Here is a 26869-nt window from a genome sequence, read left to right as displayed (position 1 = left end):
CATCTTGCGGGACCTCTGAAGAACACTGATAGGCTGGCATCAGCTGGCCAGCACAAAGATCTTTCTATGATGGAAATGTTTCATCTTGTTTAATCAGTATTCCCCGTAATTTGATTTAGAGTCTAGACAGCTACACTTTTAATAATGCTTTAGTCTAGCTGGTTTATGTTCTGCTTAACATTAATTTTGTTTGTGATTTCATCTTTATGTTCTGTCCTAAGCAACATAAAATGTAAAATGCCTAGGATTGGTTGTGTCAACTGTTCCTATTAACAGTCACTTTCAGACACCTCTGAGAAAAATAAATCTACCTTTGATCCTAAGGGAGATGGAAACAGGCATGGGAGAAATTTATTTGAGTACCAGTAGGAGGAGAGAGATTGTGATCCCCTGCTGGAAGGTGATGTGAAGAAACTGGTTGCAGTTAATGTGGGTGCTAAAGACTTAAAAGTCTTAAATTGTTAATAGCCCTGGTTAAAATATCATCCCGGCATTTAACATTTATAAATTAAGATACTTTTCCATTCATGTTTTCTTTATACAGTCCGTATTTGCAGCCAAATGACATTGGACAGTGATCTTGTTGAATCACATTAGCTTAGCCGCTTAATGAAAAACATCACAGGAAAACCTAGGTTCTGTATGCAGTGGTATTGGTGACTTACAGAGAAGAGTGCAATTCTGTTACGTCTGTATTGAAACCAATGCCCAGCCAGGTATTATGGGACATTAAATTGATACAGATGACATGTGAGGTCCTCAGTCTAGTTGAATTAAGATTGATGCAGGACCTAGGGTGGAGGGCCATTACACAGGCAAGGATTGATGGAGCACAAGGGCACTCCAGCCATGCCCTCGCCAAGTCCCAAAATACACCCTTTCTGGTGCGGGAGGGGCGAGGGGGACAATGGATGTTGTAACTTGGTGTGCTAGTGCCATTCTGGAGAAATCCGCAAATACTTTGGTGGGGAAGTTGTCCACCTAGGAAAGTTGTTTGCACCTAGGAAGCAGAGCAAAGGAGCTAGAGATGAAGAGCAATAATCTGGTGTGATTTTCTTTGGATTAGATATCAATGGTAAACCACACAATTAAAGATCTCACCATTCTTTTTGCAAGAATTAGGTGTCTTGCCAAGTTCCATTTGATAGCTTCTGCCTATCTAGATTGCCCCTGCAGTTTCCATTGGATAATTCCTCTCCTAAACACTCTATTGTTCAGTATTGGTGTTGCAGAATGATTTCCACATTTCATGCCAGAGATGGCTGCTTTTCGTTGGAATGGCATGTGAAGTAATTGCTGAGCATGAACTGAGCATGACTATGATTGGTGGATAAGATTATCATCACTGGCAGTACAAACAAACAGTTATTGAAAACAGCAGTGCTTCTCTCTGGTAGATACTTGCTAATGAATGCAAACTCATCTTAAATTCTTTCTACAGTACTTGTTACTATGCAAAGTATAATTCTCAATGTTTTTGTTCATTGCTTAAGACACTAAAAACAAATGACCAGGTCCTATTTAAATACTTTTAAGGGTAATGTTTGTAAATATTGTATGGAGTTTGACAATCACAGTTTCCATGATATTTTTCTAAGAAGGTAAACTGTAATGTCCATACTTGTGTTTGTTAAAGTATAAAAAGTTCATTTTTGGAAAAAGCAGTTAAGTTTCTTCAATTTTAGACTTTAATTAATGAAAGCAAGACTGTCCAGTGTATTATACGGACTTGCTGAATTTAATCCAAACAGAATACAGAACAAACTGAAAGAAGTTTTTTCTGCCATCACACTCGTAGAACAGTATAAAGAATTCAGCTATCTGTACTTTTTTGTATGTGTGCAATGTCATCAAGTCTCAGTCTAGCATTCAGGTCCTGATATATAAGGAAAAAAGGGATGATTTTCAAATATGTTGTTTTGGAAAGTATTTATTTGCAACTTCTAAGTCTATCCATGTATTTTGTGAGAGTCAGATCCCTGATGTGGTACTGCTGTCTGAGGGAGTGGGATATGTGGAGGGGATCTGCACAGGAAGTAAGTATCTCTTGAATGGGGTGCCTTGAAGCTCAACTGCAAGCATCATGGAGGAGAGAGATTGTTTCTGTTCTAGTCTTCTGCAGAGATCACTAGGAAATAGCTTTGCTATCTGGCTTGTCCACTGATTCCCAAGTTTGGGTCTTAATGATTTAAGCTCTTAAACAGTATTATCTAAACATATTTATTTAAAAAAGATTTCAGTCCATCTCTTATATTTTTACTTCCGTTAGGACTGGGCAATATATTCTTAACAAAACTGCTCAATTTATCCTTGTGGACCTTCTGTGAAAATGCCTGTAAGGTGGTGGATTTAAAGCAAACTACCTTTCCTCATCCCAATTCTAGGACCCCTGATATCATAGTGATGTGTACAATATAGGAATAAGAATATGAATAAGAAACTGAATAACAGTTGTATTATGCTATTCCTTTTAGTATGAAAATTATTTTTCCATGGATTTCTGGGAGAGGTTCCATTTTCCCTTTCACTTCCCATTGCTTTCATTTGAGATATAAATGAAGGTCTGTCCCTAGAATCTAAGACATTTTTAGGTACGTATCACTAGTATCTAGAGACTCAGTCCGACTCCCATTGAAGATAATGGCACTCTTTCAACTGACTTTAATAGGACCTGTCTTATTTTTTCAGGGCTCAATTGTGAGCCTAACGGCACGCTGAAGCGGAGAAAGGTAAGGAGCTCCCTCCTCCCTTGCTAACTGCATTGCCAGACCCTGAGTGGGTGGAGAACTATCACCAGAAGACTGTCACTTCCCTTCCAACACATGGGGGTGCAGAGTGGGTGGAGCCTCAGCTTCTTTAAAGAACAAACTATATTGTAAAGACAGACCAAAATGCAGTGTTCACCACCAAAAAGTCATCATTTACCACCAGTTGTCACACAGTGGTATCTCAGTTATTTCCTGTCCTTACGTTTGTCTAGTTTTGATCTTTCTGTTGCACCTCTTGCTAGAATATCTATAATATTACACCTCTTGCTAGAATATAATAATCCACCTTCTGATTATTGAGATTACTCCAAAAACCTCATTTCTTACATGATGGCCAGGAAAAATGAGATTAACATTTATTTCAGTGTCCATGTTAACTTCCACTTCTGAATATTGCTGTACGTCACGTCTTCTCTGTGTGAGTCTTGGAGGCCATGTTCCTCTGATTGCGGCCGCACAGGCAGATGCTGTGCCCACTGTGTTCAAGGGGGCTCCTCACAGAGACAAGAATCTGTCTACTTAGATCCAGTTGCGGCATTTTGGCCATGGATTGTAAGCTCTTTGGAGAAGGGCCTTTCTTCACTTTTGTGTCTTGTACAGCACAGTGGAGTAAGTAGTGTGTATTGTGACTGCTGGCCCTTTCTTCTTCGAATGCTGGTCCCTATGGTTATTCACTGTGGGTGTGCATTTGCTTTTCATGCCTGCGTCTGAAAATTCTTCAGTAGCAGTGTCTGTTGGTCTGCACCAGTACCCCATGCCTTCTTGTGCTGCAGACTGAGGGCATAAGGGACAGCATTAAACTGTCTCTTTCTCCAGTTTCTTTTCTGCCACTTGCAGTCTAGGGTGGAACCCCCTTTGTCCGTGTCTTCTAGCTTCCTAGATCCATTGTTCCTGTAAAAACTTGTAGAGTTAATTAGTTTTAATTCTTTGTAGTTTTTATAATTAGTGTTAATAGTCATAGTTTAGTTAGCTGGCATTGGGTGTGGGGCCCCTCCAATGTGGGGCACTTATCCCCAAAGTTCCAGACTTCAAGCCTTGCCTCAGGTGCCTTCAGGTCTTCCTGGAAAGCAACCTGTGCATGAGCTGCCTTTACTGCCTGGGGGAGTCACCCATCCCATCAACAGGTGACATCTGCTACTGTATTATCTCCCTGTATTAGGCAGACCCGGGAGTCCAGACTTTCCAAGCACCTAACAAAGCTTTCCAGGAGGCCTTGGTTGGACCTGATGCCTTTCTGCTCCCCACCATGTTAACTGGATCCTCCGAGTAGTGCCCCTCAGGCACCGATGGAACACTCCAGCAGGCTCAAGGCCTCTTATAAAAAGAGGCACAATGAGGGTAAGGAGAAGCACCCTCACAAGAAGACAGACAAAATGTCGCATAAGTCTACTAAAAAGAGGGCTGCAAAGGGTAAGATCATTGCAGTTATTGAAAACATTATCTGTTATAGAATCTTAAACGTTTATTGCAAATATTGTAATCCTGCTATATTCTCCTATACTAATCTCAGTGCGGTTTACAGATGGAGAAACACTGAGAAAGCTGAGCTATAAATACTGTACTATTGAGCAGCAGCCTAAGTAAGATTTCTGTTATTTTCTCTTTGTCCTGAAGGCAGCAACCCTATCTGGCTAAATTTGGAATTTAGCAGACAGTTTATCTGGATGAACCTCCTCTTTACATCAGACAGACACTCATTTTATCTAGTGAGGATTAGCACTAACTCCCCTTTGCACAGATAAATTATATTTCAAAAGGGTTGCTCGAACCTCCTAAATTATTAGGGCCGGTTTGGTGATTTAGGGGATTTTACTTTGTCTACCTGTCGTATTCTCACCAATTTGAAAGCATATTTGCTTTACTTCTCTGGGCTGACTACATAACAACTTTGGGGTGTGTATTATGCTTCCCAACCTGTTGATGAATGGAGAACTGGACAAGAACATAACTGACCAGTATATCCTCAACTCTCAAGTTAAGGGTAATCAGCTCTTTGTTGAAAACAGCAATCAGGGGTTGCTTCATCTCCCTTCTTAATCTCCTAACTTCTTAGTGCCAGCTGTTCCTGTGCATCCATTGCCAGCAGAAGAATCTGACTTCCAGGATTATTAATATCATTTGGGCATTAGGCATTTGAATAGTATTTTCTCCTTGCCTCAGTAATAGATTGGATGAAGTAGTTAAGACTCCCAACATCATGCTTGTGAAGGATAGTGTTTCACTTCTGCACATTTCTAATGTTCTTCTCATCTTCTAGCAGCCTGTCATGTTTGACAGTCCAAGAGCCATCATCTTTTCTGATTCAAATCCCACTCCTCATGGCTGCATATTTTAGTCCTAGCTGAAGAGGACCGGACTCCCACCCAGAGCTTGAAGTATTGCTTTATAATCTCTCTAAATTTATGTTTATGTACATTTGTACATGCTTTGATATAAATAAGGATTTTTTTGTCCAGACTTTTCTACTAGTATTTCCACAATTCTGAGTAAAATATTTTCTATGGCCACATATGCTTTTATACGAATGCTTTAAAAAAACAACAACAAAACTTGGAAGTTGCTAGTGCTTTAGATCTTCAAAGCACCATATGAATATTAGTTAATTAATCAAAAAACCTCTGTGAGGTAGGATTCGTTATTCCCCTTTTACAGCTGGAAAAAATGAGGGAGAAGTGGCTTGCCCATAGCCATGCAGGGAGTCCATGGTAGAGCAGGGCTTGGTATTCAGGAATGTGTGATACCCAGTGCCTTGGGATGGCCTGAAGCCACACTGTGATTTGAGGAGGAGTTCCTCAGCAAGGGGGAGAAGGCAGTTTAATAAGATCCAGGCAAGGATCTTCCTTACACTGAAGAGGAGGACAATACCTCTAGTTCCCGCACAAAGATTTGTCCCGTTTCTTGAATATGATAACAATGTTGGCGTGGAATTTCTTCGCAGGTCCAGATTTTGTCAAGGAGTTGGCAAAGTTTGTGCTGGAGCATTGGTCCACCAGTTTTAAAAACCACAGATGGGATGCCATCTGGGCCCGTTGTTTTGTGATTTTTTTGTCTGGATAATGGCACACTGGACTTCCTCAAAAGGTGGAGGATCAGCAAGGTGTTCTGTTGCTGAGCATTGTGGAATAGACTCAATGGTGTCTTCAGAGACCATGGATTTGCAGCGTAGTAGGCTCTCAAAGTGTTGTTTCCAGCGTTGTTCAATGACCGGATTGTCCTTGAGGAGGGTGGAGCCATCCTGGGAATGTAAGGGGGTTGGGCCTTTGGAGATGGCCAATATATAGCTTTTGTTGCTTGAAAGAAGCTGATCATGTCATCTTGATCTACAAAACCCTGGACCTCAGAAGCCCTCTCTTGCTACCGCTTATATTTGATGTCATGTAGCCTCCTTTGGACTTCGGCTTTGAGCAGTGATAAGCCTCATGTTTTCGTTGGTTACAGGACTCATTTTGCCAGTTACAGAATGCAGTTCTGTTGAATTAATGCTAGGATTTCCTTGTTTCATCAAACCGGTCCTGGTGCTGATGAGTGGAATATCCTATAGTTTCAATACATTCATTTTTAAGGTGATCCCAGTGCTCTTGAATGTCAGTGATGTTATCAGGCAAGTTAGAGAGTTTCTCAGACTGGTATTGCTGGAACGTCTTGCAGCTGACTTGATCGTGAAGTGCTTTGATGTTATACTGCTTTTGCTTAGTTTTGGAGTGTTTGTGGTGTGGTGAAGCGAGCTGCAGGTACATGATTGATCTTACTCATGGATGGTCTGTCCAACAGTGATCTATACCTCTCATGGTTCATGTTATATGGACATCGGTGTAATCTCGGGTTCTGACTATAACATAGTCATGGAGGTGCCAGTGTTTGAACCAAAGATGTTTCCAGGTGGTCTTAAATTTGTTACTCTGCCTAAAGATGGTATTTGTGATGAGCAGGTCATGCTCCACACATTTGCTGGGGAGGAGAAGATCATTGGGTTTACATTTGCCACCCCTTCTTTGCCTATTGTGCCACTCCACAGTTGGGAGTCCCATCCGACTCTGGAATTGATCCTCTTCAGAGATTTCAGTTTGTCTGCCTTAGATGTGGCTTTGAGGACTGCATCGAGAGTACGATAAAACTGTTGTCTTCCTCCTCATTAAGTGTTGGGGCTTATGCACTGATGACTGAGGCATATTAGTTGTTGCTGAGCTTGAGCCGAAGAGTCATGAGATGCTCGTTGATCCCCATGGGAAGCTCCAAAAGCCAACTGGCGATGCTATTTTTGATGACAAAGCCAAGGATGAAGTGAGCTGTAGCTCACGAAAGCTTATGCTCTAATAAATTTGTTAGTCTCTAAGGTGCCACAAGTACTCCTTTTCTTTTTGCGAATACAGACTAACACGGCTGCTACTCTGAAGCCCATGAATGTGTCTCTCTTCAGGTGGCTTTCCTTTCCAAAAGAAGGTGTAGCCACCTCCATCCTTTTTAATTGGCCCTCATCGCCCCAATGAGCTGCAATATCAATGTTGCCACTTTTCTGGCAGTTATGGCAGTTCTTCTTTCTGGGCATTCACTGTGCTGAGAGTCCATAAGGGTGTGGTCATTCCAGGTGGTGAAATTCATGGTCTTGTATCTCTTGTTTCAGCCATGGAGTTGAATAATTTCACTACATGTGGCCATCCAATCAGAAAAGTGTGAGACAGCCTATATTTGGGGCACTTTTTCTATCCCCCTCCCTATGGTGGGTGAGAAGACCTACTCAGTCACAGCCACTGCTGCCCGAAATGTACTTCTGTCTCATCCAAGCACAAGATGACTGTCGCACAGCTGCCGCCTGCATGCAGATTTGTGACTATTCCCAGAAATCACTGCTCCTGTCTTTACAGCCACTCCTGTCTTCCCCAGTGCAGGACTTTGTGCGGGTGTGAGCCCTTTGGTAGAGGCCTGCGCATGAAATCTTTCAAAGTGGGGAGACCGGTGCATGGGCAGTGACCACACGTGACTTGACTGGAGGAAAACCCTGACCCAGTGGCAAGGAGATCCAAGACAAACAGGGGGCCTCCCTCCTGCTGCATCCCTCATCCGTCCTCACAGACGCAGAGTACTAAAAGGTCCTCTATATGCATCTGATCCACCATTGGGATCTTGTGAAGTTTGGACCACGGTTAGTCAGGAGCCTTGCCTCAGACCTGCTCGCCAAGAGGGACCTATCAGGAATATGAAAGCTGTGGACGATGTAGCTCCAAGGGTCTTTAGCCCATGCAAGCCTCTCCACCGTGACAAGGTTGAGGTCCATCAGAGAGGACCGCAACTGACACAATCTTTGTGGCATGACAGATTCAGGAGAAGTGCAGAGAGCAACACCAGGAACTGTTCATGGCATTCATCGATCTAACCAAGGCCTTTGACTCTGTCAATCGTGATGCTCTATGGAAAGTGCTGTGTAGGTTTGACTGTCCCAGAAATTCATTTCCATCATCAGACTACTCTGTGATGACTGCCACCATTCTGTGCAATGGCTCAGAAACCAAACCATTCATCATTCACACTGGTGTCAAGCAAGGCTGTGTCATTACTCCAAGTTGCTCCAACACCCTTCTCCATTTATCTTGCTGTGATCCTAATTCTCATCTGTGATCATCTTCTTGATGAAATCGGGATTTAGTATTGTATGGATGGTCAACTCCTCAATCTCTGACGTCTCCAAACGAAATCTAAGATCACAAGAATTGGCATCATTGACCTTTCATATGCAGATAACTGTCATTCTTACACGTGCAGGTGTACCCTAAACCTTTCTGCAGGTGCCTGTTGCACCTGGGAAAGAGAAGGTACTCTACCAGCCCTCATCTGCACAAACTACTCTTCGTACTCCACAAATTGCCATCATTGGAGAACCCCTGGAAAAGGTGGATCATTTTCTATACGTTGGGAGCCACCTCTCCCAAACAGCCAGCATTGACACCGAAACTGAATACAGGATTCGCTGTGTCAGCACATCCTTTGGAAGACTACTCAAAGAAGTCTTCAATGATAGGGATCTGCAAACAGGCACCAAGATCTTTGTTTACAAGGCAGTTGTCATCCCCACCCTTCTCTATGGGTGTGGGTAACCTATAGATGCCATCTCAAGCGGCTGAAGTGGTTCCAACAGGGCTGCCTCAGGAGGGTTCTCAGGATAAACTGGGAAGACCGATGCACTAACATCAGCGTTCTCTCTGCAGCCGGCATCAGCAGTATAGAAGTGCAGATCATGAAACACCAACCCACTGGGCTGGCCACTGTGTACGTGACACTTGCCTGACATTTGCCTTCTGAAGCAAGTACTGACATTTATCCTTAACTCAGTTTTAAAGCATTTAGCTCTTTATACCTCTGTATAAAGTAATTCTGGGCTAATGATAGTGTTCTGGAGACCTGGATCACAGTATTTAACATTACTGTCCAGTATCATCACAGACAGATCTTCAGCTGCTGAAAATTGACATATCTCCATTGGCTCAGTGGAGCTCCACTGATTTATAGTAGCTGAGGATCTTGTCCTCTGTGTTTAAGTGATTATTGACTTTGGTGCAGAAACACAATACTACTCTTATTCTTGAGCTGTATACCTTAACCTTGAAGAAGCAAAAGGATGAGGGCTTGTCTATACTACCCGCTGGATCGGCGAGCAGCGATGGATCCAGCGGGGGTCGATTTAACGTGTCTAGTCCAGTCTAGACGCAATAAATCGACCCCCGAGCGCTCTCCTGTCGACTCCGGTACTCTACCGGAGCGAGAGGCGCAGGCAGAGTCGACAGGGGAGCGTCAGCTGTCGACTTACCGCAGTGAAGACACCACAGTGAGTAGATCTAAATACGTTGACTTCAGCTACGTTATTCACATAGCTGAAGTTGTGTAACTTAGATCGATTCTCCCCCCCCCCTCCCCCTCCCCCCAGTGTAGATCGGGCCTAAGATGCACAGAGCAAAGAACCAGAGTTAATTGCAAGGAAGAGAACAGAAGTAAAGAGAAAGATACACAGAAAGAAGAGAGAGACTGAAAAGAGACTTTACTGAGGTCGGAGAAGATGATCTGGTGATACCTTCTGGCCTTAAACTTTATGACCTTATAAGACACAGAAGATTAAAAATGGACACACAGAGAAAAAGGAAAAAGCACAGCAGTGGTCCAAATGCATTTGGTAACTTGGTCACCCACCTGAGTTTTTGGATTATGCAGGCAGCTCTAATAACTCTTCCAGTTGTAGTCTTCTACCAAATAAAAAGAAAATTAAAACAATATAAAGTGATAAAACAAGTTCAGAGGTCCTGTGGCTTAAGTTTGCAGAAGACTGGGTTTTGTTACTACAAATAAAATATTTGAAGCAGATTCTCTTGTGGGTACTTGTTCCTGTGACAGTACAGAGGAATCAGAAAGCCAGACACATTTGGCCATATGGGAATTCACCTAGCATATAGAAGATTCAGAGCTGTCATGACTGGCTCCCACATCCCTTCCCTCTCCCCCTGCCCCATTCCCCCTAGAGCTTGGACATATGTTGTCAAGTAGTGTAGGGTAGAAGAGGCTGGGGTCATAAAGCCACACAAGATCTGGCCCTTTGACCATAAATTCAATATGGACCAAAACTTTATTATTCATTGATATTAATATAATAGTACCACCTAAAGGCCAAACAGGCTTGGACCCCAGTTGTGCTAGACCAGTGGTTCTCAAACTGTGAGTCAGGACCCCAAAGTGGGTCATAACCCTGTTTTAATGGGGTCACCAGGGCTGTTGTTAGATTTGCTGGGGTCTGGGCCCGAAGCCAAAGCCCAAGCCCCACTGCTCAGGGTTGAAGCCCCCGCCAGGGGTGGCAGGGCTCAGGCTTTGACTTTGCCCCCACACAAAGCTCAGGCTTTGGTCCCTCCTCCTGGGGCTGTGTAGTAACTTTCGTTGTCAGAAGTGGGTTGCAGTGCAATGAAGTTTGAGAACCCCTATGCTAGACACTGTACAAACAATCTACCCCAAGAGTTTTCAACCTAACAAACAAGACATAACAGATGGATGAGAAGAACAAGCAGCCTGGGGAAACAAAAATAATTGGATGTGCACAGATCTTAGTCAGCTCAAATACTGTAGATTCTGTGACAGAATTGGAGCTGCTCTGTAATAATTTATGAATACTGTATATTGACCTCATTATTGGGATGGTCACTGTAAGAATATTATAGACAAGGTAAGTGAAGTAATATCTTTTATTGGTCCAAGAGACTGAGACACGGGGACACTGGGATATCTGAAGAAGTTAGGCCTGCCTAGATTACCATCAGGGATGGTAAGCCTTTAGGTAAGGCAGACATGCATGTCAACTATTTTAAAATTCTTTTTCTGCAAGTGCTTTGTTCCCACAGTTTAAAATGTGTTGAGGACTGTTTTGTTACTAATTTGCACTGGGTACACATTCCTAAAGGGAAGAACTGCAGGTGCTAGAACTCACTCTGACCTGCTCGGTAAGCACAACTGACGCACTGGATACTATAGCCCAGAGTTTGGTCTAAGAGTGGGAGAACTACAGAATTGCACCACAGGCTAGTTGAAGGCACCTTATGGGGTGCACTCAGAGAGACCAGAAAGGGAACAGAAGTGTAACTAACCTTGTAACTGTGACAGACACATAACTAGAAAAATACAGACACAAAACAGATATTTGCCACTGATAACAGCTCAGACCCTGCACAATTCAGTCATTCACTTGACTGCTTCTCACTTCTTATTCTACACACAGACCAGAAACAGCAGTGGCTCATAAACATCATTTTGGACTGTTGTGGGTTTTTTAAATAAAACTAGGAATGTTCTTGCACTGCATTTGTTGTGAATGGAGAATCATTTACTTTATTTCAAGTTAACATTGTTTTTGCCTGGGAATAACAAATTACACTTGGGCAAACATTTCATATGCCAGACCAAATCTAACTAGCATTTCTTTTGTCTGTAGATGACTTAATTGCCTAATAGCCTATTGTACATTCTTTGCTCTTGCCCGTGTAGTTGCGAGTGGCCATTCCAAGTTGGCAACCTCAAGCACAGGAAAGAGACAAGTTATTACCATAACTGGGGAAGCTCTTGGGGTTTCATGTTTGATGTATATATTTCATTGTTCATGATTGTCCTGTCTCCTTCAGATTAATTAATGCAGTGTGTTATATTCCTAGCCGCACTCTGTACTATGGTCTGTATGAGTAAAATTGTTGAAACTAGCAGTTTCAGAGTGTGTAAAACACTATACTCTCTTAGATTGGTACAGAAGGTAGAGAGTTCATCCTGTATCTAAAAGTACCAGTGGCTGGTTAGTGGTCAGCTTTGAGAATCTTTTTGGAAAATCCCTCTGCAATACCACTACACTCAGAATTCTCTAAGCACTTACACAGTGGAGAACCTTCTAGGGAAACAACCTGAGTTTGGAAGGAGGTGTAACATTGCACAAGTTAAAAAAAACTTGGCAACGGCTATGACACTAAATCAGTAAATAAAATGTATATTTTTTTACTCCCAACTGTAAAAAAGGGATTGGTAACATTTAGATTTAAAGACTATTACTTAAGGACTTCTTTTGTGCTTTGTGTGCAGGTATATGTCTCGAGTCCATGGTATGCATCCAAAAGAGACCACACGTCAGTTGAGCTTAGCAGTGAAGGATGGTCTTATTGTTGAAACCCTGACTGTGGGATGTAAGGGATCAAAAGCTGGTATTGAACAAGAAGGATACTGGTTGCCAGGAGATGAGATTGTGAGTATAATATCTAGAAGAAATTAAATCATGTTTCCTGGTATGTTGGCATGGAGCCTATTTGAATTTCCATTAACCGTTATTTATAGATGATCTATTGATGTGACTTGTGAACAATGAAATGATGTTTCATAAGCACAGTTTTATTATTTAAATCTTGCACTGAAAAGATTTTTTTTTTAAAGTCCTCCCTGTTCCATAGAAATCCTGCCTTGTAGGGCTCTACATCTGCTCCCATGGAACACTGTCTGTGGCTTTACCCAGTTTTGCTCATTTACTCCTTTCTGTGACATAACTTCACCTCTCCTATTGTCATATGTGGAGATTCTCAACACAAACCTTATTGGTGTCACTTTGACTCCTCTGACATCTTCAGATATCCAGAGTGATCCTAAAAGGAATCTATCTTTTTTAAAAGATTATATTTTAAAAGGAGAGTGTTGATTTGAGGGTGTTTTAATCTGAGGGGAAAAAATTAACTCTTTTCAAAGGAAAAATTTTATTTATATACCCCCAAGCCAACCCCAAAAATAATGCAACAATAACAAAACCTGTGTTATACCAGATGTCTGCAAACAGTCTGGAAATCTATACACTTTTTTAGCTATAAACCTCCAAAAATTGGTTCAGGAAATGTATACGGTGACTAAATCTAATTAATCAGGTTGAAAGACTAGCTTGGCTGTTCATAATATTTCTAATTTTCTGCCTAAAAAATTGCTTTTAAAGAGAGGATGGTAAATATGTAGGTGCAAAATATGAGAGACATGCTGCTAATTGTTATTCTGAATGCCTTTCTTAGCAATGGAGTAACTTAAAAAAATTATCAAAAGTCTCACAATGGCCACTGTCTTCATGGGACATTCAAACTATTCTGGTACTTCTGCTACTTCAGTAGCAGGAATTAATTAACAAAAATTGGACCCAATCATGCAAGCCCCCTCATGCAAACTCATAACAGGTCATTGGAGTTTCATACAGATGCTCTGTCTTCACTGCAGAGTTAAGGAAAGTTATTTACACTTGAGTTAGTCAAATGAGAGTCGTCAAACTGCGATTAGCAGCACAGAATGTTTGTGTTAGCAGTTGACGGGTTGTGCTAACTCGAGCTGTAGTTTATATCTCCTGACAGGTCAGCCAACATGAGTTAAGGGTTTTGTGTGTGGATGGGACTTGAATTAAGGGCAACAATCAGGTTAACTCAGCAGTAAAGATAAGCCCTACAGAGGACTCATAGAAGCCATGTTGACATGAAATGGAGCTATATATGTTGGAGGAATTATACACAAACAGAGCCATATTGATTTCTGTTCCATTCCAAATACAGGAAGTAAAATATGTCTTGGACAAACAGAAATGTCTTAGCAGAAGATCCTGTAAATGGCTTAACATGCTAAACTCCATTGACCTCACTAGAAACTGAGGGCACTCAGGCCTTGTACTATCAGATTCTAAGAGTATGTCTGCATGGCGATAGAAGACTCACAGCACAGCCGCAGTCAGCTGAGTCAGGCTCATGGGACTTGGATTGTGGGGTGCTAAAATTGCAGGGTAGACATTAGGGCTTGGTCTGGAGCCCGGGCTCTGAGACCCTTCCCCCTCGCGGAGTCTCAGAGCCCAGACTTCAGACAGAGCCCAAACATCTACACTGCAATTTTATCTACACAGCCCAACCCCTGCGAGCGTAAGTCAGCTAACCCAGGCTCTGAGACTTGGTGCCACAGGGTTTTCATTGCAGTGTGGACATATCCTTAGAAACTTATGGAAAACTTGTTGAAGTCAATGGAAAGACTTCCACTGACTATGCATCACACACACAGTCAGTAAAAGAAAACTGTTTCAAGGGGTTAACAAAGAAAACTCACTCCCAGGTATAAAAAATTACTTTATATGTCATTTTAGCCATTCTATTTTACAAACTTTAGGCCTGAATTTAGGCACCTAAATCTATATGAAAACACAAATAAATGGTCTGAGCTTCAGAGATGCTAAGCATACACACATCCCTCTTATATAGGTGCCTAACCATGGATAGGTTTCAGAGTAGCAGCCGTGTTAGTCTGTATTCGCAAAAAGAAAAGCAGTACTTGTGGCACCTTAGAGACTAACAAATTTATTAGAGCATAAGCTTTCGTGAGCTACAGCTCACTTCATCGGATGCATTTGGTGGAAAAAACAGAGGAGAGATTTATATACACACACAGAGAACATGAAACAATGGGTTTATCATACACACTGTAAGGAGAGTGATCACTTAAGATAAGCCATCACCAGCAGCAGGGGGAGGGGCGGGGGGAAACCTTTCATGGTGACAAGCAAGGTAGGCTAATTCCAGCAGTTAACAAGAATATTAGATTTCAGAGTAGCAGCCGTGTTAGTCTGTATTCGCAAAAAGAAAAGGAGTACTTGTGGCACCTTAGAGACTAACAAATTTATTAGAGCATAAGCTTTCGTGAGCTACAGCTCACTTCATCGGATGCCTTTGGTGGAAAAAACAGAGGAGAGATTTATATACACACACAGAGAACATGAAACAATGGGTTTATCATACACACTGTAAGGAGAGTCACCATGAAAGGTGTTCCTCCTTTCCCCCCCTGCTGCTAGTGATGGCTTATCTTAAGTGATCACTCTCCTTACAGTGTGTATGATAAACCCATTGTTTCATGTTCTCTGTGTGTGTATATAAATCTCTCCTCTGTTTTTTCCACCAAATGCATCCGATGAAGTGAGCTGTAGCTCACAAAAGCTTATGCTCTAATAAATTTGTTAGTCTCTAAGGTGCCACAAGTACTCCTTTTCTCTTTTCAAGAATATCAGAGGAACAGTGGGGGGTGGGGTGGTGGGGAGAAATAACATGGGGAAATAGTTTGACTTTGTGTAATGATAAACAGATTGACAGAGCCAGAAGAGTACCCAGAAGTCACCTACTACAGGACAGGCCCAACAAAGAAAAGAACTTTTCTTTGATAAACCCATTGTTTCATGTTCTCTGTGTGTGTATATAAATCTCTCCTCTGTTTTTTCCACCAAATGCATCCGATGAAGTGAGCTGTAGCTCACGAAAGCTTATGCTCTAATAAATTTGTTAGTCTCTAAGGTGCACTGCTTTTCTTTTAACCATGGATAGATGTGCCTAATCTGAGGCAACCTAGTTAGAGCATGTTAGCCTTAGTGCATAATGTGGACTGATCACTTTTTAAGTTATTAATAATAGTAATAATAAGAAAGCAAATCATACAGATTACATAACAACTACTATGCATGGACAAAAGGTTTTGTTTGATAACCTACAGTATTAGTTTGCTTATCTGTATCAGTCTAATTGTTCTATCGGGTAGACTGACATAAACTCTGGTAAAGCTCTTCTTAATAATGTTATGTCAATGATTGGGTTATTCTGTGAAAGGGTTAAATATTCTGTCAAACAGTGCTTGACGGTTCTATCATAGATCAGTGGTTCACAACTTTACGGGTACTCTCTGAAGTTTTATGAAACTGTGTTAATATAACACTTTAAGGAAACTTCAGTGCATTTAGAAACACTGTGCAAAGACCTGAAATAGAGCTGCTAAGATGCATGGAGGGAAGGATTGTGGTTATGGTGAGGCTCTTGCATCAGAGGTGACCTTTTTGTGGTAATGTTTAAAAAAAGAAATGAACTTCTATTAAAAAGACAATAGTGTTCTGAAAAACTGACAAGAACAAGGAAATTTAGATTTAAACATCAATTAAAATGTTCTCTCTCACATATATATACATTTATTTAAGATCTTAAATCAATAACAAAGCATGACTCAGTGGACAACATTTCTAAAAGTTGGTACTTACAACAAATCAGTAATGTGAAAGGGATAATTGCACTTGTAATGCCTTGGTATGTTACCCATTTTGCATGTTTGCTGGGCATCGACACAAATGGTATGGATCTAACATAGTTGGCAGCTTTTTCAAAATGCATCCTCATATTACACATAAATACAGTTGTAAACAAAATGGTTGATAATCATTTCCTCATTTACTTATTTGCCAGAATCTTAGTTCAGAATTCTGCATTTCCCCTGCTACAGTTGATGGTACTAATGCCTAACTCAGTGTAGCACCTTGCCTTGTTTTGGGCACTATTGTTGTCATCACCTTTTGCAGAAGAAATATGGAACTCTGAACTCAGGTAATAGTATTTTACAGTTCACCGCTAAAACATTATTTCTGTTCTTAACACAAGTGCCTGGTAAGTAATATCATGTGCTCTTCTCAATCCTAGCCAAAACATGCAGTGTTAATAATGGTAGTAACACATAATAAACATATAATAATAATTTCCTACATCACAGTGGTTTTGAGGATTATTTAGTTAAAATGCTCTGAAGTCCCCAAATGAAAAGTGCAATATAAATGCAAAGTAAGTACATTATTTGTTATTAACAAGACTGAGTTTTCTTGCTTTTGTTGATTTAGGAAACATTTTGACATTAGTCTAAATCCTTAATGATTGTAGTTCCAGTGATTTGGTTACTGTCAATGGATAACACAACATGGAAACACAGTTCTTGGCCAAAAAGAATTAACAATCAAATGTTAGGCGGTATATTTAGTTCATTTGTATCTTGAAAAAATATTGGTCTGGATCATCCCTGATGTATTGCATTGAAGTCAGTGGAATTACACTAGAAATACATTTTGCTCGGTGATTCTAGATAAGTTCTTAAAGATGATGTGCCATGCTTATTAAAAACCCACACTCCTTTTACTGAAGATTTAAAGCAGTTCATAAATGCCATACACATTTTGTGAATTTTACAAATGGTTTTCCTAGAGGTTATTCTTAATGTTTTAAATGTAAACTCTTTTCTACAGGGTTAAACAATTATAAGACCAAATTGGCCCATAGAGAGGGATTCTCTATTAAAAAATAAATTTACATTTATTCATAAAGCCAAACAATACTATTCTTACTTTAAAATGGAGATGTGTTATTGGAGAAGGTCTGGTTTGTGCACTTGCCTAGCAACCGCAGCTCAGTTGACACCACTAGAGTGGTTTGAAGTTGTCGTGTAATGGCCAGATTCTCCGGTGGAGTAAATAGGAGAGGCCCCACAACGGATTATAGTGTTTTGTGCCATTTCACTGCTTCACAGACAGTGGAGGCAGGAAGAAGGCAATGTTCTTGAAATGTCACTCTTTTTTATAAAGGGGACTGGCTGATTGTGCTCAGTTAATTGCTGCCTCCAGCAGATGGAGACAGCTCTCTTGGCTGGCTAAACCTGTTTATTCTGGTCCTCTTTTCTCAGAAATTGATACCTGCAAGAGTGACGTGGCAAGAAATCATTTTGTCCTTTTCAGCCCTCCCTCCACAACTCCAGACCACTTACCTCACACCTTTTCCTTCTTGTTAGTGTGTGTTAGTTTAGTGGAGAGTGCTTTTTGGGGGGGAAGCAGCTCAGTAATTGCAGTGTTTCAAGCGTACAATAGGAAACTGAAAACCATGAGATTTTCCTCATGTACAAATGCATCTAGACTTGCTAACTCACTTCTGGGCTTTTCTGACATTTGAAATAATTATTGAAATTATATATTTGTATCTGGAAAATAAAGTTACTTATTCAAAGTGACTTCAGATAACTTTAAGTCTCAAGTAAGCCATGACAAAATCAATTTATGTAATCTCCCGCTGCTTTCTTTACCATCACTTTCACAGCTGCTATGATCAATTGCTGTAGTATTGTCAAAAGCCCTGAGATTTTCAAGGCAATTCTGAGAATCTGAGGAAACCCCCAAAAGATTGATCATTAGGCCAAATGCGTGAGGTTAAAGTAGTATGATTTCTTGCCATGTCACACTTGCAGGGGATCAATTTCTGAGAAAAGAGGACTCTAGTTGTGACCTGTTTTAAATGGTCTTGGATGAAGCAGAGACCATCCTACTTGCCAAGCCTATAGGAAGTGCTTCAAGTTTTTACAGTGGGCCAGCACTGGCAGTTCAAGCCTTCCTGTTGGACTGGTTATAGCAGCTTGTACCTCCACTAATGTGCAAGTAATTCTGGTTACTGCTTTCTACAGAAAGGGGCAGAATGGGATTGAGCCTGTTGTTCAGCAGGATGTAGTCTTCTTTAGACTCTCTTTCCTAATATTAGATTGTAACTAGACCTCCCTCCACTCTGGGGCCAAGTGTAGTTCTCAGCTAAGTACAGTGTTCCTTTTGGAGCTTAAATAGAGAAAGTGAAAGCATAAGCTAACTCTTTGATCCAGGCAGCCTTGGTTGCAGCATGGGTGTGCTTTCAGTTGCATGTGCCTCGTTCCCTTATTGACATGTCTAGAACTATTGCTGTAAGCATGTTCTTATTCTCATTTTGGCTTCTTAGCATTGGTCTGACTGGATGGTGGCCACGCAGGATAGGATCTTTTCTGGGGAGGGCCCTGCTAGGGTACAATGTGTCACATGGCTGCTATCTGATGGGTTGAAAGGAATTTCCTGTTTCTCTAAGCCATCTCTGTTTTCTGGAATCTGAAGTCTTGCGTGGCACTGGCTGATCTGAAGCCAGATCTAGTCACAGAAATGGTATCTGCAGCAGTCAACTTGAGGTGGAATCTTTCCATATGGCCTCCCAGTTAAATGGTAAAGTAGAGATGTTCTTCATATTTGGTGACTTGGTAACTTGAAGTGTGGATACTCTCACTCACTCTTGGAACCTCAACTTAGCACGTATCTTTCATCTCCTTCCCCTGATTGGCAAAGCCTTTCAGAAAACTATGAAGATCAGGCATGGAGTCATCCTAATAGCTCTGAAGTAGCCCAGAAGTCTGGATTTCTGGAGCTGTTGGATCTCTCTCTAGATCACTCTCTGTTTTTCCATCATGTAAGACCTTCTGGCTCAATTTACTAGAGGGATTTTAGTCACATAAATCTAGTGTACCTGAAGAGAAAGAGATTTTCCAAGCAGGTGATATCCATGCTGTTGCAAATGCTGAACCCGGAGCATTTTTATGGACTTGTGTCGGGACAGGAAGTTAAATCCTTTTAGATGTGACATTCCATGCCTTTGAGCTGGTTAAAGGCTTGAACACCAGCTCCCAGAATATCCAAGCATCAGCCATTTTGGCCTTAAGAAGCACAGTAGAACTCTGTGAATTCCTACCTGATGGGTGAGATATTTTAGAATTGCTGATACACTAAAGGCAAGACCCATTCCCTTTTAGGCATGCAGGACCTTAGTATGGAGCTAACCACATACACAAGTGCTCCTTCTGAACTCATGAAAGAGGTCTGAAGGAAAGCCTTCAACATTAAAACTGCCTTTCCAGTGGCATCCATTCTTCCAGTAAAGTGGGGGAACAATGAGCCCTCCTGTGCAGGGATCCCTACCAGGCATGTCATCATGATAAAGTGCTGTAAAGAGAAAGCCTATTCTCCATTTCCTTTCCAGATTATTTCCCCTTTCCATTTGGTTCAAGAGTGCTTCATTTCCTTATTGTGTCCATTGCCACAACATAGGAAAGAAAGTGCCTGCACACAATCACAACAGTCTCTAAAGTTTCAGTGCCATGTTGGACTTGAGACTGTGTGAAGGAAGCACATACTTCTGGGAAGTTCTTTCTTCTATCATGAATCTTCTAGAACATCCATCTCTACCCCTTCAGCTGAGAGAGGAGGCGTTTCCTCTGTAAAACTGTGTAAGATATCTCCCTGAGCATCTTTACTGCTTTTCGTAGCTTTGGAAACTCTGTTTTTAGTGGTCAATCCTGCATGTTGTAATTTGTTAGTGTCTCATTTTGTCTTGAAAATTGGTACCCACTCTGTCTGTCCTGGAGTTGGAGACTGCTGTTGGAGTTCTCATGTCCCATGGCTTGTCTGTGTTGGTTTGAGTTACTTGCTGATTTGAGAATAGATTTTTCAAACTGGTGCATAAGGGTGTAACCAGGTGACTTCGGTTGACATTAATGACTGTTACATGGCTCTGCAATTTATGTACTTGTTTTGAAAATGGGCATCTTGGTTTCTTCCTTTTCCTCTGTGCCAGTCCAGACACTTTACTCTGTTTTTACTATGTTTGTGGAGCTGTGATTCCATACTTTTCTGGGAGTGATTTATCTTAATATAATATTATGCTAGAGGCTGGGTGAAACCTCACTGAAGCTGGTGGGTGTAACAGATACCTTTGATTCAGGATAAATATAAAAAGTAGGGCTGTCAATTATTTGCAATTAACTCAAGAAATTAATCGCAATTAATCACAATTTTAATTGCACTGTTAAACAATAGAATACCAATTGAAATTTATTAAATATTTTGGATGTTTTCAAATATATCAATTTCAGTTACAATACAGAATACAAAGTGTACAGTGCTCAGTTTATATTATTTTTATTACAAATATTTGCACTGTAAAAATGATAAAAGAAATAGTATTTTTCAATTCACCTCATACAAGCACTGTAGTACAATCTCTTTATCATGAAAGTGTAACTTACAAATGTATTTTTTTTTGTTACATAACTGCACTCAAAAACAAAACGATGTAAAACATTAGAGCCTACAAGTCCACTCAGTCCTACTTCTTGTTCAGCTAATCCCTAAAACAAACAAATTTGTTTACATTTATGGGAGATAATGTTTGTTTACAGACAAACAAGTTTGTTTACATGTGCAGGAGACAATGCTGCCTGCTTCTTATTTACAATGTCACCTGAAAGTGAGAACAGGCATTTGCATTGCAATTTTGTAGCTGGCGTTGCAAGGTATTTACATGTCAGGTATGTATGCCCCTTCATGCTTTGGCCACCATTCCAGAGGACATGCTCCCATGCTGATGACGCTTGCAAAAAAAATAACGCGCTAATTAAATTTGTGACTGAACTCTTTGGGGGAGAATTGTATGTCTCCTGCTCTGTGTTTTACCTGTATTCTGCAATATATTTGATGTTATAGCAGTCTTGGATGATGACCCAGAATGTTGTTCGTTTTAAGAACACTTTCACTGCAGATTTGACAAAATGCAAAGAAGGTACTAATGTGAGATTTCTAAAGATAGCTACAACACTCGACCGAATGTTTAAGAATCTGAAGTGCCTTCCAAAATTTGAGAGAGACGAGGTATGGAGCATGCTTTCAGAAGTCTTAAAAGAGCAACACACTGATGCAGAAACTACAGAACCCAAGCCACCAAAAAAGAAAATCAACCTTTTGCTGATGGCATCTGACTCAGATGATGAAAATGAACATGCATTGGTCTGCACTGCTTTTGATCGTTATTGAGCAGAACCCATCACCAGCATGGATGCATGTCCCTTGGAATGGTGGTTGAAGCATGAAGGGACACGTGAATCTTTAGCACATCTGGAGCATAAATATCTTGCAACGCTGGCTACAACAGTGCCATGCAAATGCATGTTCTCACTTCCAGATGGCACTGTAAAAAAGAAGTGGGCAGCATTGTCTCCTGCACATGTAAACAAACTTGTTTGTCTGAGCAATTGGCTGAACAAGAAGTATGACTGAGTGGAATAGTAGGCTCTAAAATTTGACATTGTTTTATTTTTGAATGCAGTTATTTTTTGTGCATAATTCTACATTTGTAAGTTTAACTTTAATGATAAAGAGATTGCACTACAGTACTTGCATTAAGTGAATTGAAAAATACTATTTCTTTTGTTTTACAGTGCAAATATTTATAATAAAAAATAAATATAAAGCGAGCACTGTACACTTTGTATTCTGTGTTGAAATTGAAATCAATAAAGTTGAAAATGTAGAAAACATCCAAAAATATTTAAATAAATGGTATTCTATTATTGTTTAACAGCGTGATTCATTGCAATTATTTTTTTAATTGCTTGACAGTCCTAATAAAAAGCAATTAAACTCCTTTACGAAATAGATAGTTTGAACAATAGGAGCTACCATCCAAAACTCAGGCCACATGCAAGGCCAGTCAGGAATCTAACTATGTGGAGTAGGGGCTGAATGGATGTTGTTTGAGGGACCAGTGTGTATGAGGAAAGCAGCAGAAACATAATAGAAGCACACAAAGAAGACAGCAAGGAATCTCCAGAGACAGCTAGAGAAGCACTTGTAGCATGACCTCGAAGAAAAGCCAAGTGAGGGAGCTTTTGGGTAGAGTGATGGCTGGAAAGATGCTTGGAACTGCAAGCAAAGAAACTGTCTCCTGTTGTTTGATTCCTACCGTGTTTATGGAAACAGACCTTATGTGTGTTCTTTTTAAATAAACAGGATTGCATCAAAGAAATACCTGACTCCATCATCAATTTTTCTTCATAATGGAAACAGTCAGCAAGACCCCTCAGTTTTACTAACTGCTTGGGTCAAAGGGGGTAGCAATAATTTGTATGGCTTGGGAAGTCTGTAACAGAGCAGGATCAACCAGCAGGGTCCCTTTCTAGGGAAGTTTCATCATTAGAGTTTTGCTTCTCTCTCCCTCCCCCTCCACCCCCCCGTTTCCATTTGCTGATTGAGTCACTTGTACCTGCTGTCTGAGCTAACATTAAAGGATTTGGGGAAATCAAATTAACAGGTAAGAAATTACCAATGTTAATAAAATATACTGGTTGTGTGACGGAGAGGTGACCCCTTTTGAAAAAAATCTCTACAGAATGGGGTAACCACACATTTATTTTCTTATTACAGTTTCATATAAAAGCTTAGCACCAGAGTGATTATGACTAAATACTAGTTCTGTGCCTTTTATATTAATTCACTGTTTTGTTTTATACACTTTTTGCTGTAATTATGACTGCCGTTTCTCTTCGCTCACTAATATATGGAAGTGGTCTAATAGTTACAGTGGTGATGCCTTGTTACTGATAATTTTCCTGTCAATATATACTACACATCTCCTACTTAATGGTATGTTAATTATACTGCAGACTGACACATTATCCAAATTACAGATTACCTATTTCAGTTATAACTAAGTAAATCTCCTTTAGTAATGAACAGGCATTTCTCTCCCATGTACATTTGCCTTATAATGAACACTTTCTTCATAGGCTGAAAGTTATTCTCACCATGACAACAAATATATACTTTATTCAATAGAAAAGGCTACGGCATGCTGACTCACTCTGTTCCCTTGAGTTTATCTATATGTAAAATGTCAAATGTTCTGGATAGCCTATCATTTTTTGTCCCATGTTATTTTTCTAGGGTTCAGGTGTAAATTTATATATTTGCGTTAAAAAAGACACCAAAGCCTATATAAGACAAAACACATGAAAGTGAATCCACCGGTTGGTTGTCCCTTGTGCCAAATTCTGCATGTTGCTGGAATTGCCTCCCTTCAAGGTGCTGAGCACACTGAGGTCCTGTTGACTTCAGTGCAAAGTCACCTTTATGATGTAGAATTCAATTAATTTTAATATAAAATATCAATGCAACAGAATAACAGAACACCACACCATCCCATCCAATTCTGCATAGCATAATACAGTCTTTGCCTGTTAAATACAGCCTGCAATGTATACATCTTCTATTCTGCTAATGCATGCATCTACAAGTCAAGGAACAGCTGAATAAAATGAGCTTATGTTATGTTATATCTAAGCTATGTAACTTTACTGCCAAGTCAGCTCCCTCTTGGGGGCTGTGGCCAATCACTGGGTGCCAGTGAACTAGTGAACTTGAGCAGTGGGGCAGCTGCTGGATGGGGATTCCCTTTTTCTGTTAGTGCAATGACCCAGGAGGTTTCTCTTGCTACTCATAAGAAAAAATAATATTGGCAAATTGTGTACTTGCAGCGGAGTCCTGGTTCATTCCAAATGGCCCCCATGAATTTGTATCACCTTGTATTTCATAAGCAGATCAAAAGGACTATGAATGTTATTTGTAAAATGACAATACAACTGTTGATAATACACAGAAAATAAGGTATTTCCCTAATTTGTCAAAGAATTGACACCAGTACAGTAAATTATATGATGTGACAGTCATGTTTTTCCCCATGCCCGTTTGGTATTCGCATCTGAGTGCACATTTTAGTTCCTCTAACATTTTTGGAGATGTCAGAGGTTACATGCTGCTGGGTTTTGGGTTTTTATGTTTTAGGTTTTTTTCTGTTTTTTTTCCTAAAGTAGTGTAAGTGCATGGGACAGTTTTTGGTAGCACACTAAAATGTGATGAAAATGCTAGTAGATACGATAGTATGCAAAATTTATAGGAGGAAATGTATGCAAACAGATGGTAGAAGTGACTATATGATTTCCCCATCACCATGTTTGAATTACTTCTAGACTGTGTATATCCTGATAATAAGATGGATTACAGTATAGATACCAAGATGTTTTGTTTTTTTATTTTGAAAGGCCTACAGTATGCAGCCTTTCTCCCGGACAACAGCAAAAAACAAGGTGAACAACTTTTGCACTATGTGGTCTTAAATTCTGTTATATTTTCTGTTATTTTCTGCTACATTTCTCTTTCATTAGGATAGTTTAGATTACTGCATCTTATTTTTAGAGTTATTTTATTTATCACACCATCATCATCCTTATCAATTCCAGATCTGAATTTAGCCAACACTTTACTTAGAGTTTCATTTTGTTTTCTCTGTGGCAGCTGGAAGTGGTTACTCACGTGTTAAACTTCAAGATGTGTAGTTGCAATGGTGGCCCTTTAATCAGCCATTTTCGTAGTGGGTGGTGACACCTGGTGGTAAACTTTGTAAATGCAGAGTTAGCTATGTTTGTTCTTGGCTTTATTTTAAGAACTTGTACCTTTTGTGACAAGAACATTGGCCATCAGACTTTATTTAAATAACTCTAGTTTCCTGCAAGGGAAATATGTTGGGGGCCAGAACCTTTCCATTCACTGTCATACAAACCAACTGAAGAAAATGAGGTTTCACTGCTGTTAGAGGAGAATTTATTTGTGTAACTTGACTGTTGAAGCCAAGAGTGTATTTTTCACAAGGGACATTTTGCCTTTTATTTATTTGTTTTTAAAATAATGACTATTGTGCATAAAATGATTTTTATTTTATATATACATGCACCTTATGTACTTCAATTAACTGAAAATACCTTCTATGAAAAGGACAAAAAGTACAGAGAGATTTGTTTTTAAAACTCTATAGTGTGAATTCTACGGTCTGCCGCTGTTTTATTTAAGGTCATACATAATTTTTGGCTTGGCCATATCCTTTTTCTTCCCAGCAAGTGTATTTGACCATGGTCATAAAACCTTGCATTCAACTGGCAGTATATTTCAACTAAATGGCACATCTGGAATGTACTAAAGTATTTAGTTCTTTCAATAATCATTACAAAATTGTGAACTACCTAATCCTATGGTAAAGTACCTTCCTATGACTAGCCACAACAAATGGACTTGAGTCATCTTGATTTTTATTTAGGAAAATGTTTGATCAAAAGTTAATTCTCTCTCTTCCTTAGCTGGCCTTATTGCTATGGATGAAGTTTTGTAAAGTTACATAAAGAGGAATAGTAATAGGAAATGGAAAATGTACCCAAATTGATGTTTCATTTTGATAGCTCTTTGTTAGTGTAGTAGCAAATCACATACTCTGAAGTGTATTGCTATTATACTTTGCTCGGAGGGGCTTGGTAAAGTGAGTGTACTGTATGTAGACATCATAGCAAAATCTAATTTATCAGAGCTGAGGTCCACAAATTTTGAAAATTAGATCCAGTGAGTAAAAAGGACAAAAGTCTTATTACATCCTGAGCTACAGGTATGGACAACATATTAATATTTTCATTCCCAAGGTTCTGAGTTCAAAGAGAATTTGATGAAGGTTAATAAAACTATTTTCCTGTTATTTTGGCATTAATACTATGTGTTCTCGGGTGTAGGAGACCTGGGTTTGGGTCCAAGGGTGTTTTCTACTCAGGTGGGTCATGGAGACAATACAGTTATTCTTCAGGGACAAGGAAATGATAACTGCCACTTGCTGTATAAACATCTCCTACTCAGCAACAGTGGAGATGCTGTGTTGGAGGAGGTCACTCACGTGCAAGGAATAAAGTGACAGTAGTTCCCAGGCATGGAGAAATGAGGATTCTCAGGACTCTGGACCAGCCTTGGTCGGACTAGATGTGGTGAGAACATCTTTTCCAACAGTTTATGGACAATACTAGCACCACCTCCACAAGATGAGGGTAAAAATCATTTGGTCAGAATTAATCAGAGTAATTCTTTCAAAGAAATGAAAATCAATTGAAAAGTGCAGTGTTTGCCATTGAAAGGAATCAGAGTGATATCTGAGCTTTGGAAGTTATTTTCTGTTCTAAGTATAGGGAAACTGTGCATTTCAGATAACATTGGCAAATATAAACATTTAATGGGGACCACTAGAAATTTTGTCTATATTTTAGCGTTGTAG

The 26869-nt window shown here is 40.1% G+C and overlaps 1 protein-coding gene and 1 long non-coding RNA gene across 41 annotated transcripts in view; both read left to right on the top strand.

Moving 5' to 3' along the window:
* ZMYND11 (zinc finger MYND-type containing 11) overlaps positions 1-26869 on the top strand; it is a 160593-nt gene that overhangs the window by 95509 nt on the left and 38215 nt on the right. For 22 of the 40 annotated variants that reach the window (XM_043509612.1, XM_038390170.2, XM_043509599.1 and 19 more), the window contains 2 exons: positions 12357-12516; positions 24831-24875. In XM_043509612.1, coding sequence (XP_043365547.1) covers positions 12357-12516; positions 24831-24875 — 205 coding nt within the window. The remainder of the gene's footprint in view (positions 1-12356; positions 12517-24830; positions 24876-26869) is intronic. The other 18 variants (XM_038390178.2, XM_043509632.1, XM_043509622.1 and 15 more) reach the window with 1 other exon arrangement.
* Positions 1728-4167, top strand: LOC122459048. The gene is made up of 3 exons (XR_006279481.1): positions 1728-2591; positions 2689-2729; positions 3928-4167. It is a non-coding gene; the product is annotated as an uncharacterized LOC122459048 (long non-coding RNA).

The sequence above is a fragment of the Dermochelys coriacea genome, chromosome 2 (genome assembly GCF_009764565.3).
Source record: "Dermochelys coriacea isolate rDerCor1 chromosome 2, rDerCor1.pri.v4, whole genome shotgun sequence".
Lineage (NCBI taxonomy): Eukaryota > Metazoa > Chordata > Testudines > Dermochelyidae > Dermochelys > Dermochelys coriacea.
This window is presented reverse-complemented; position numbering and strand designations above follow the sequence as displayed.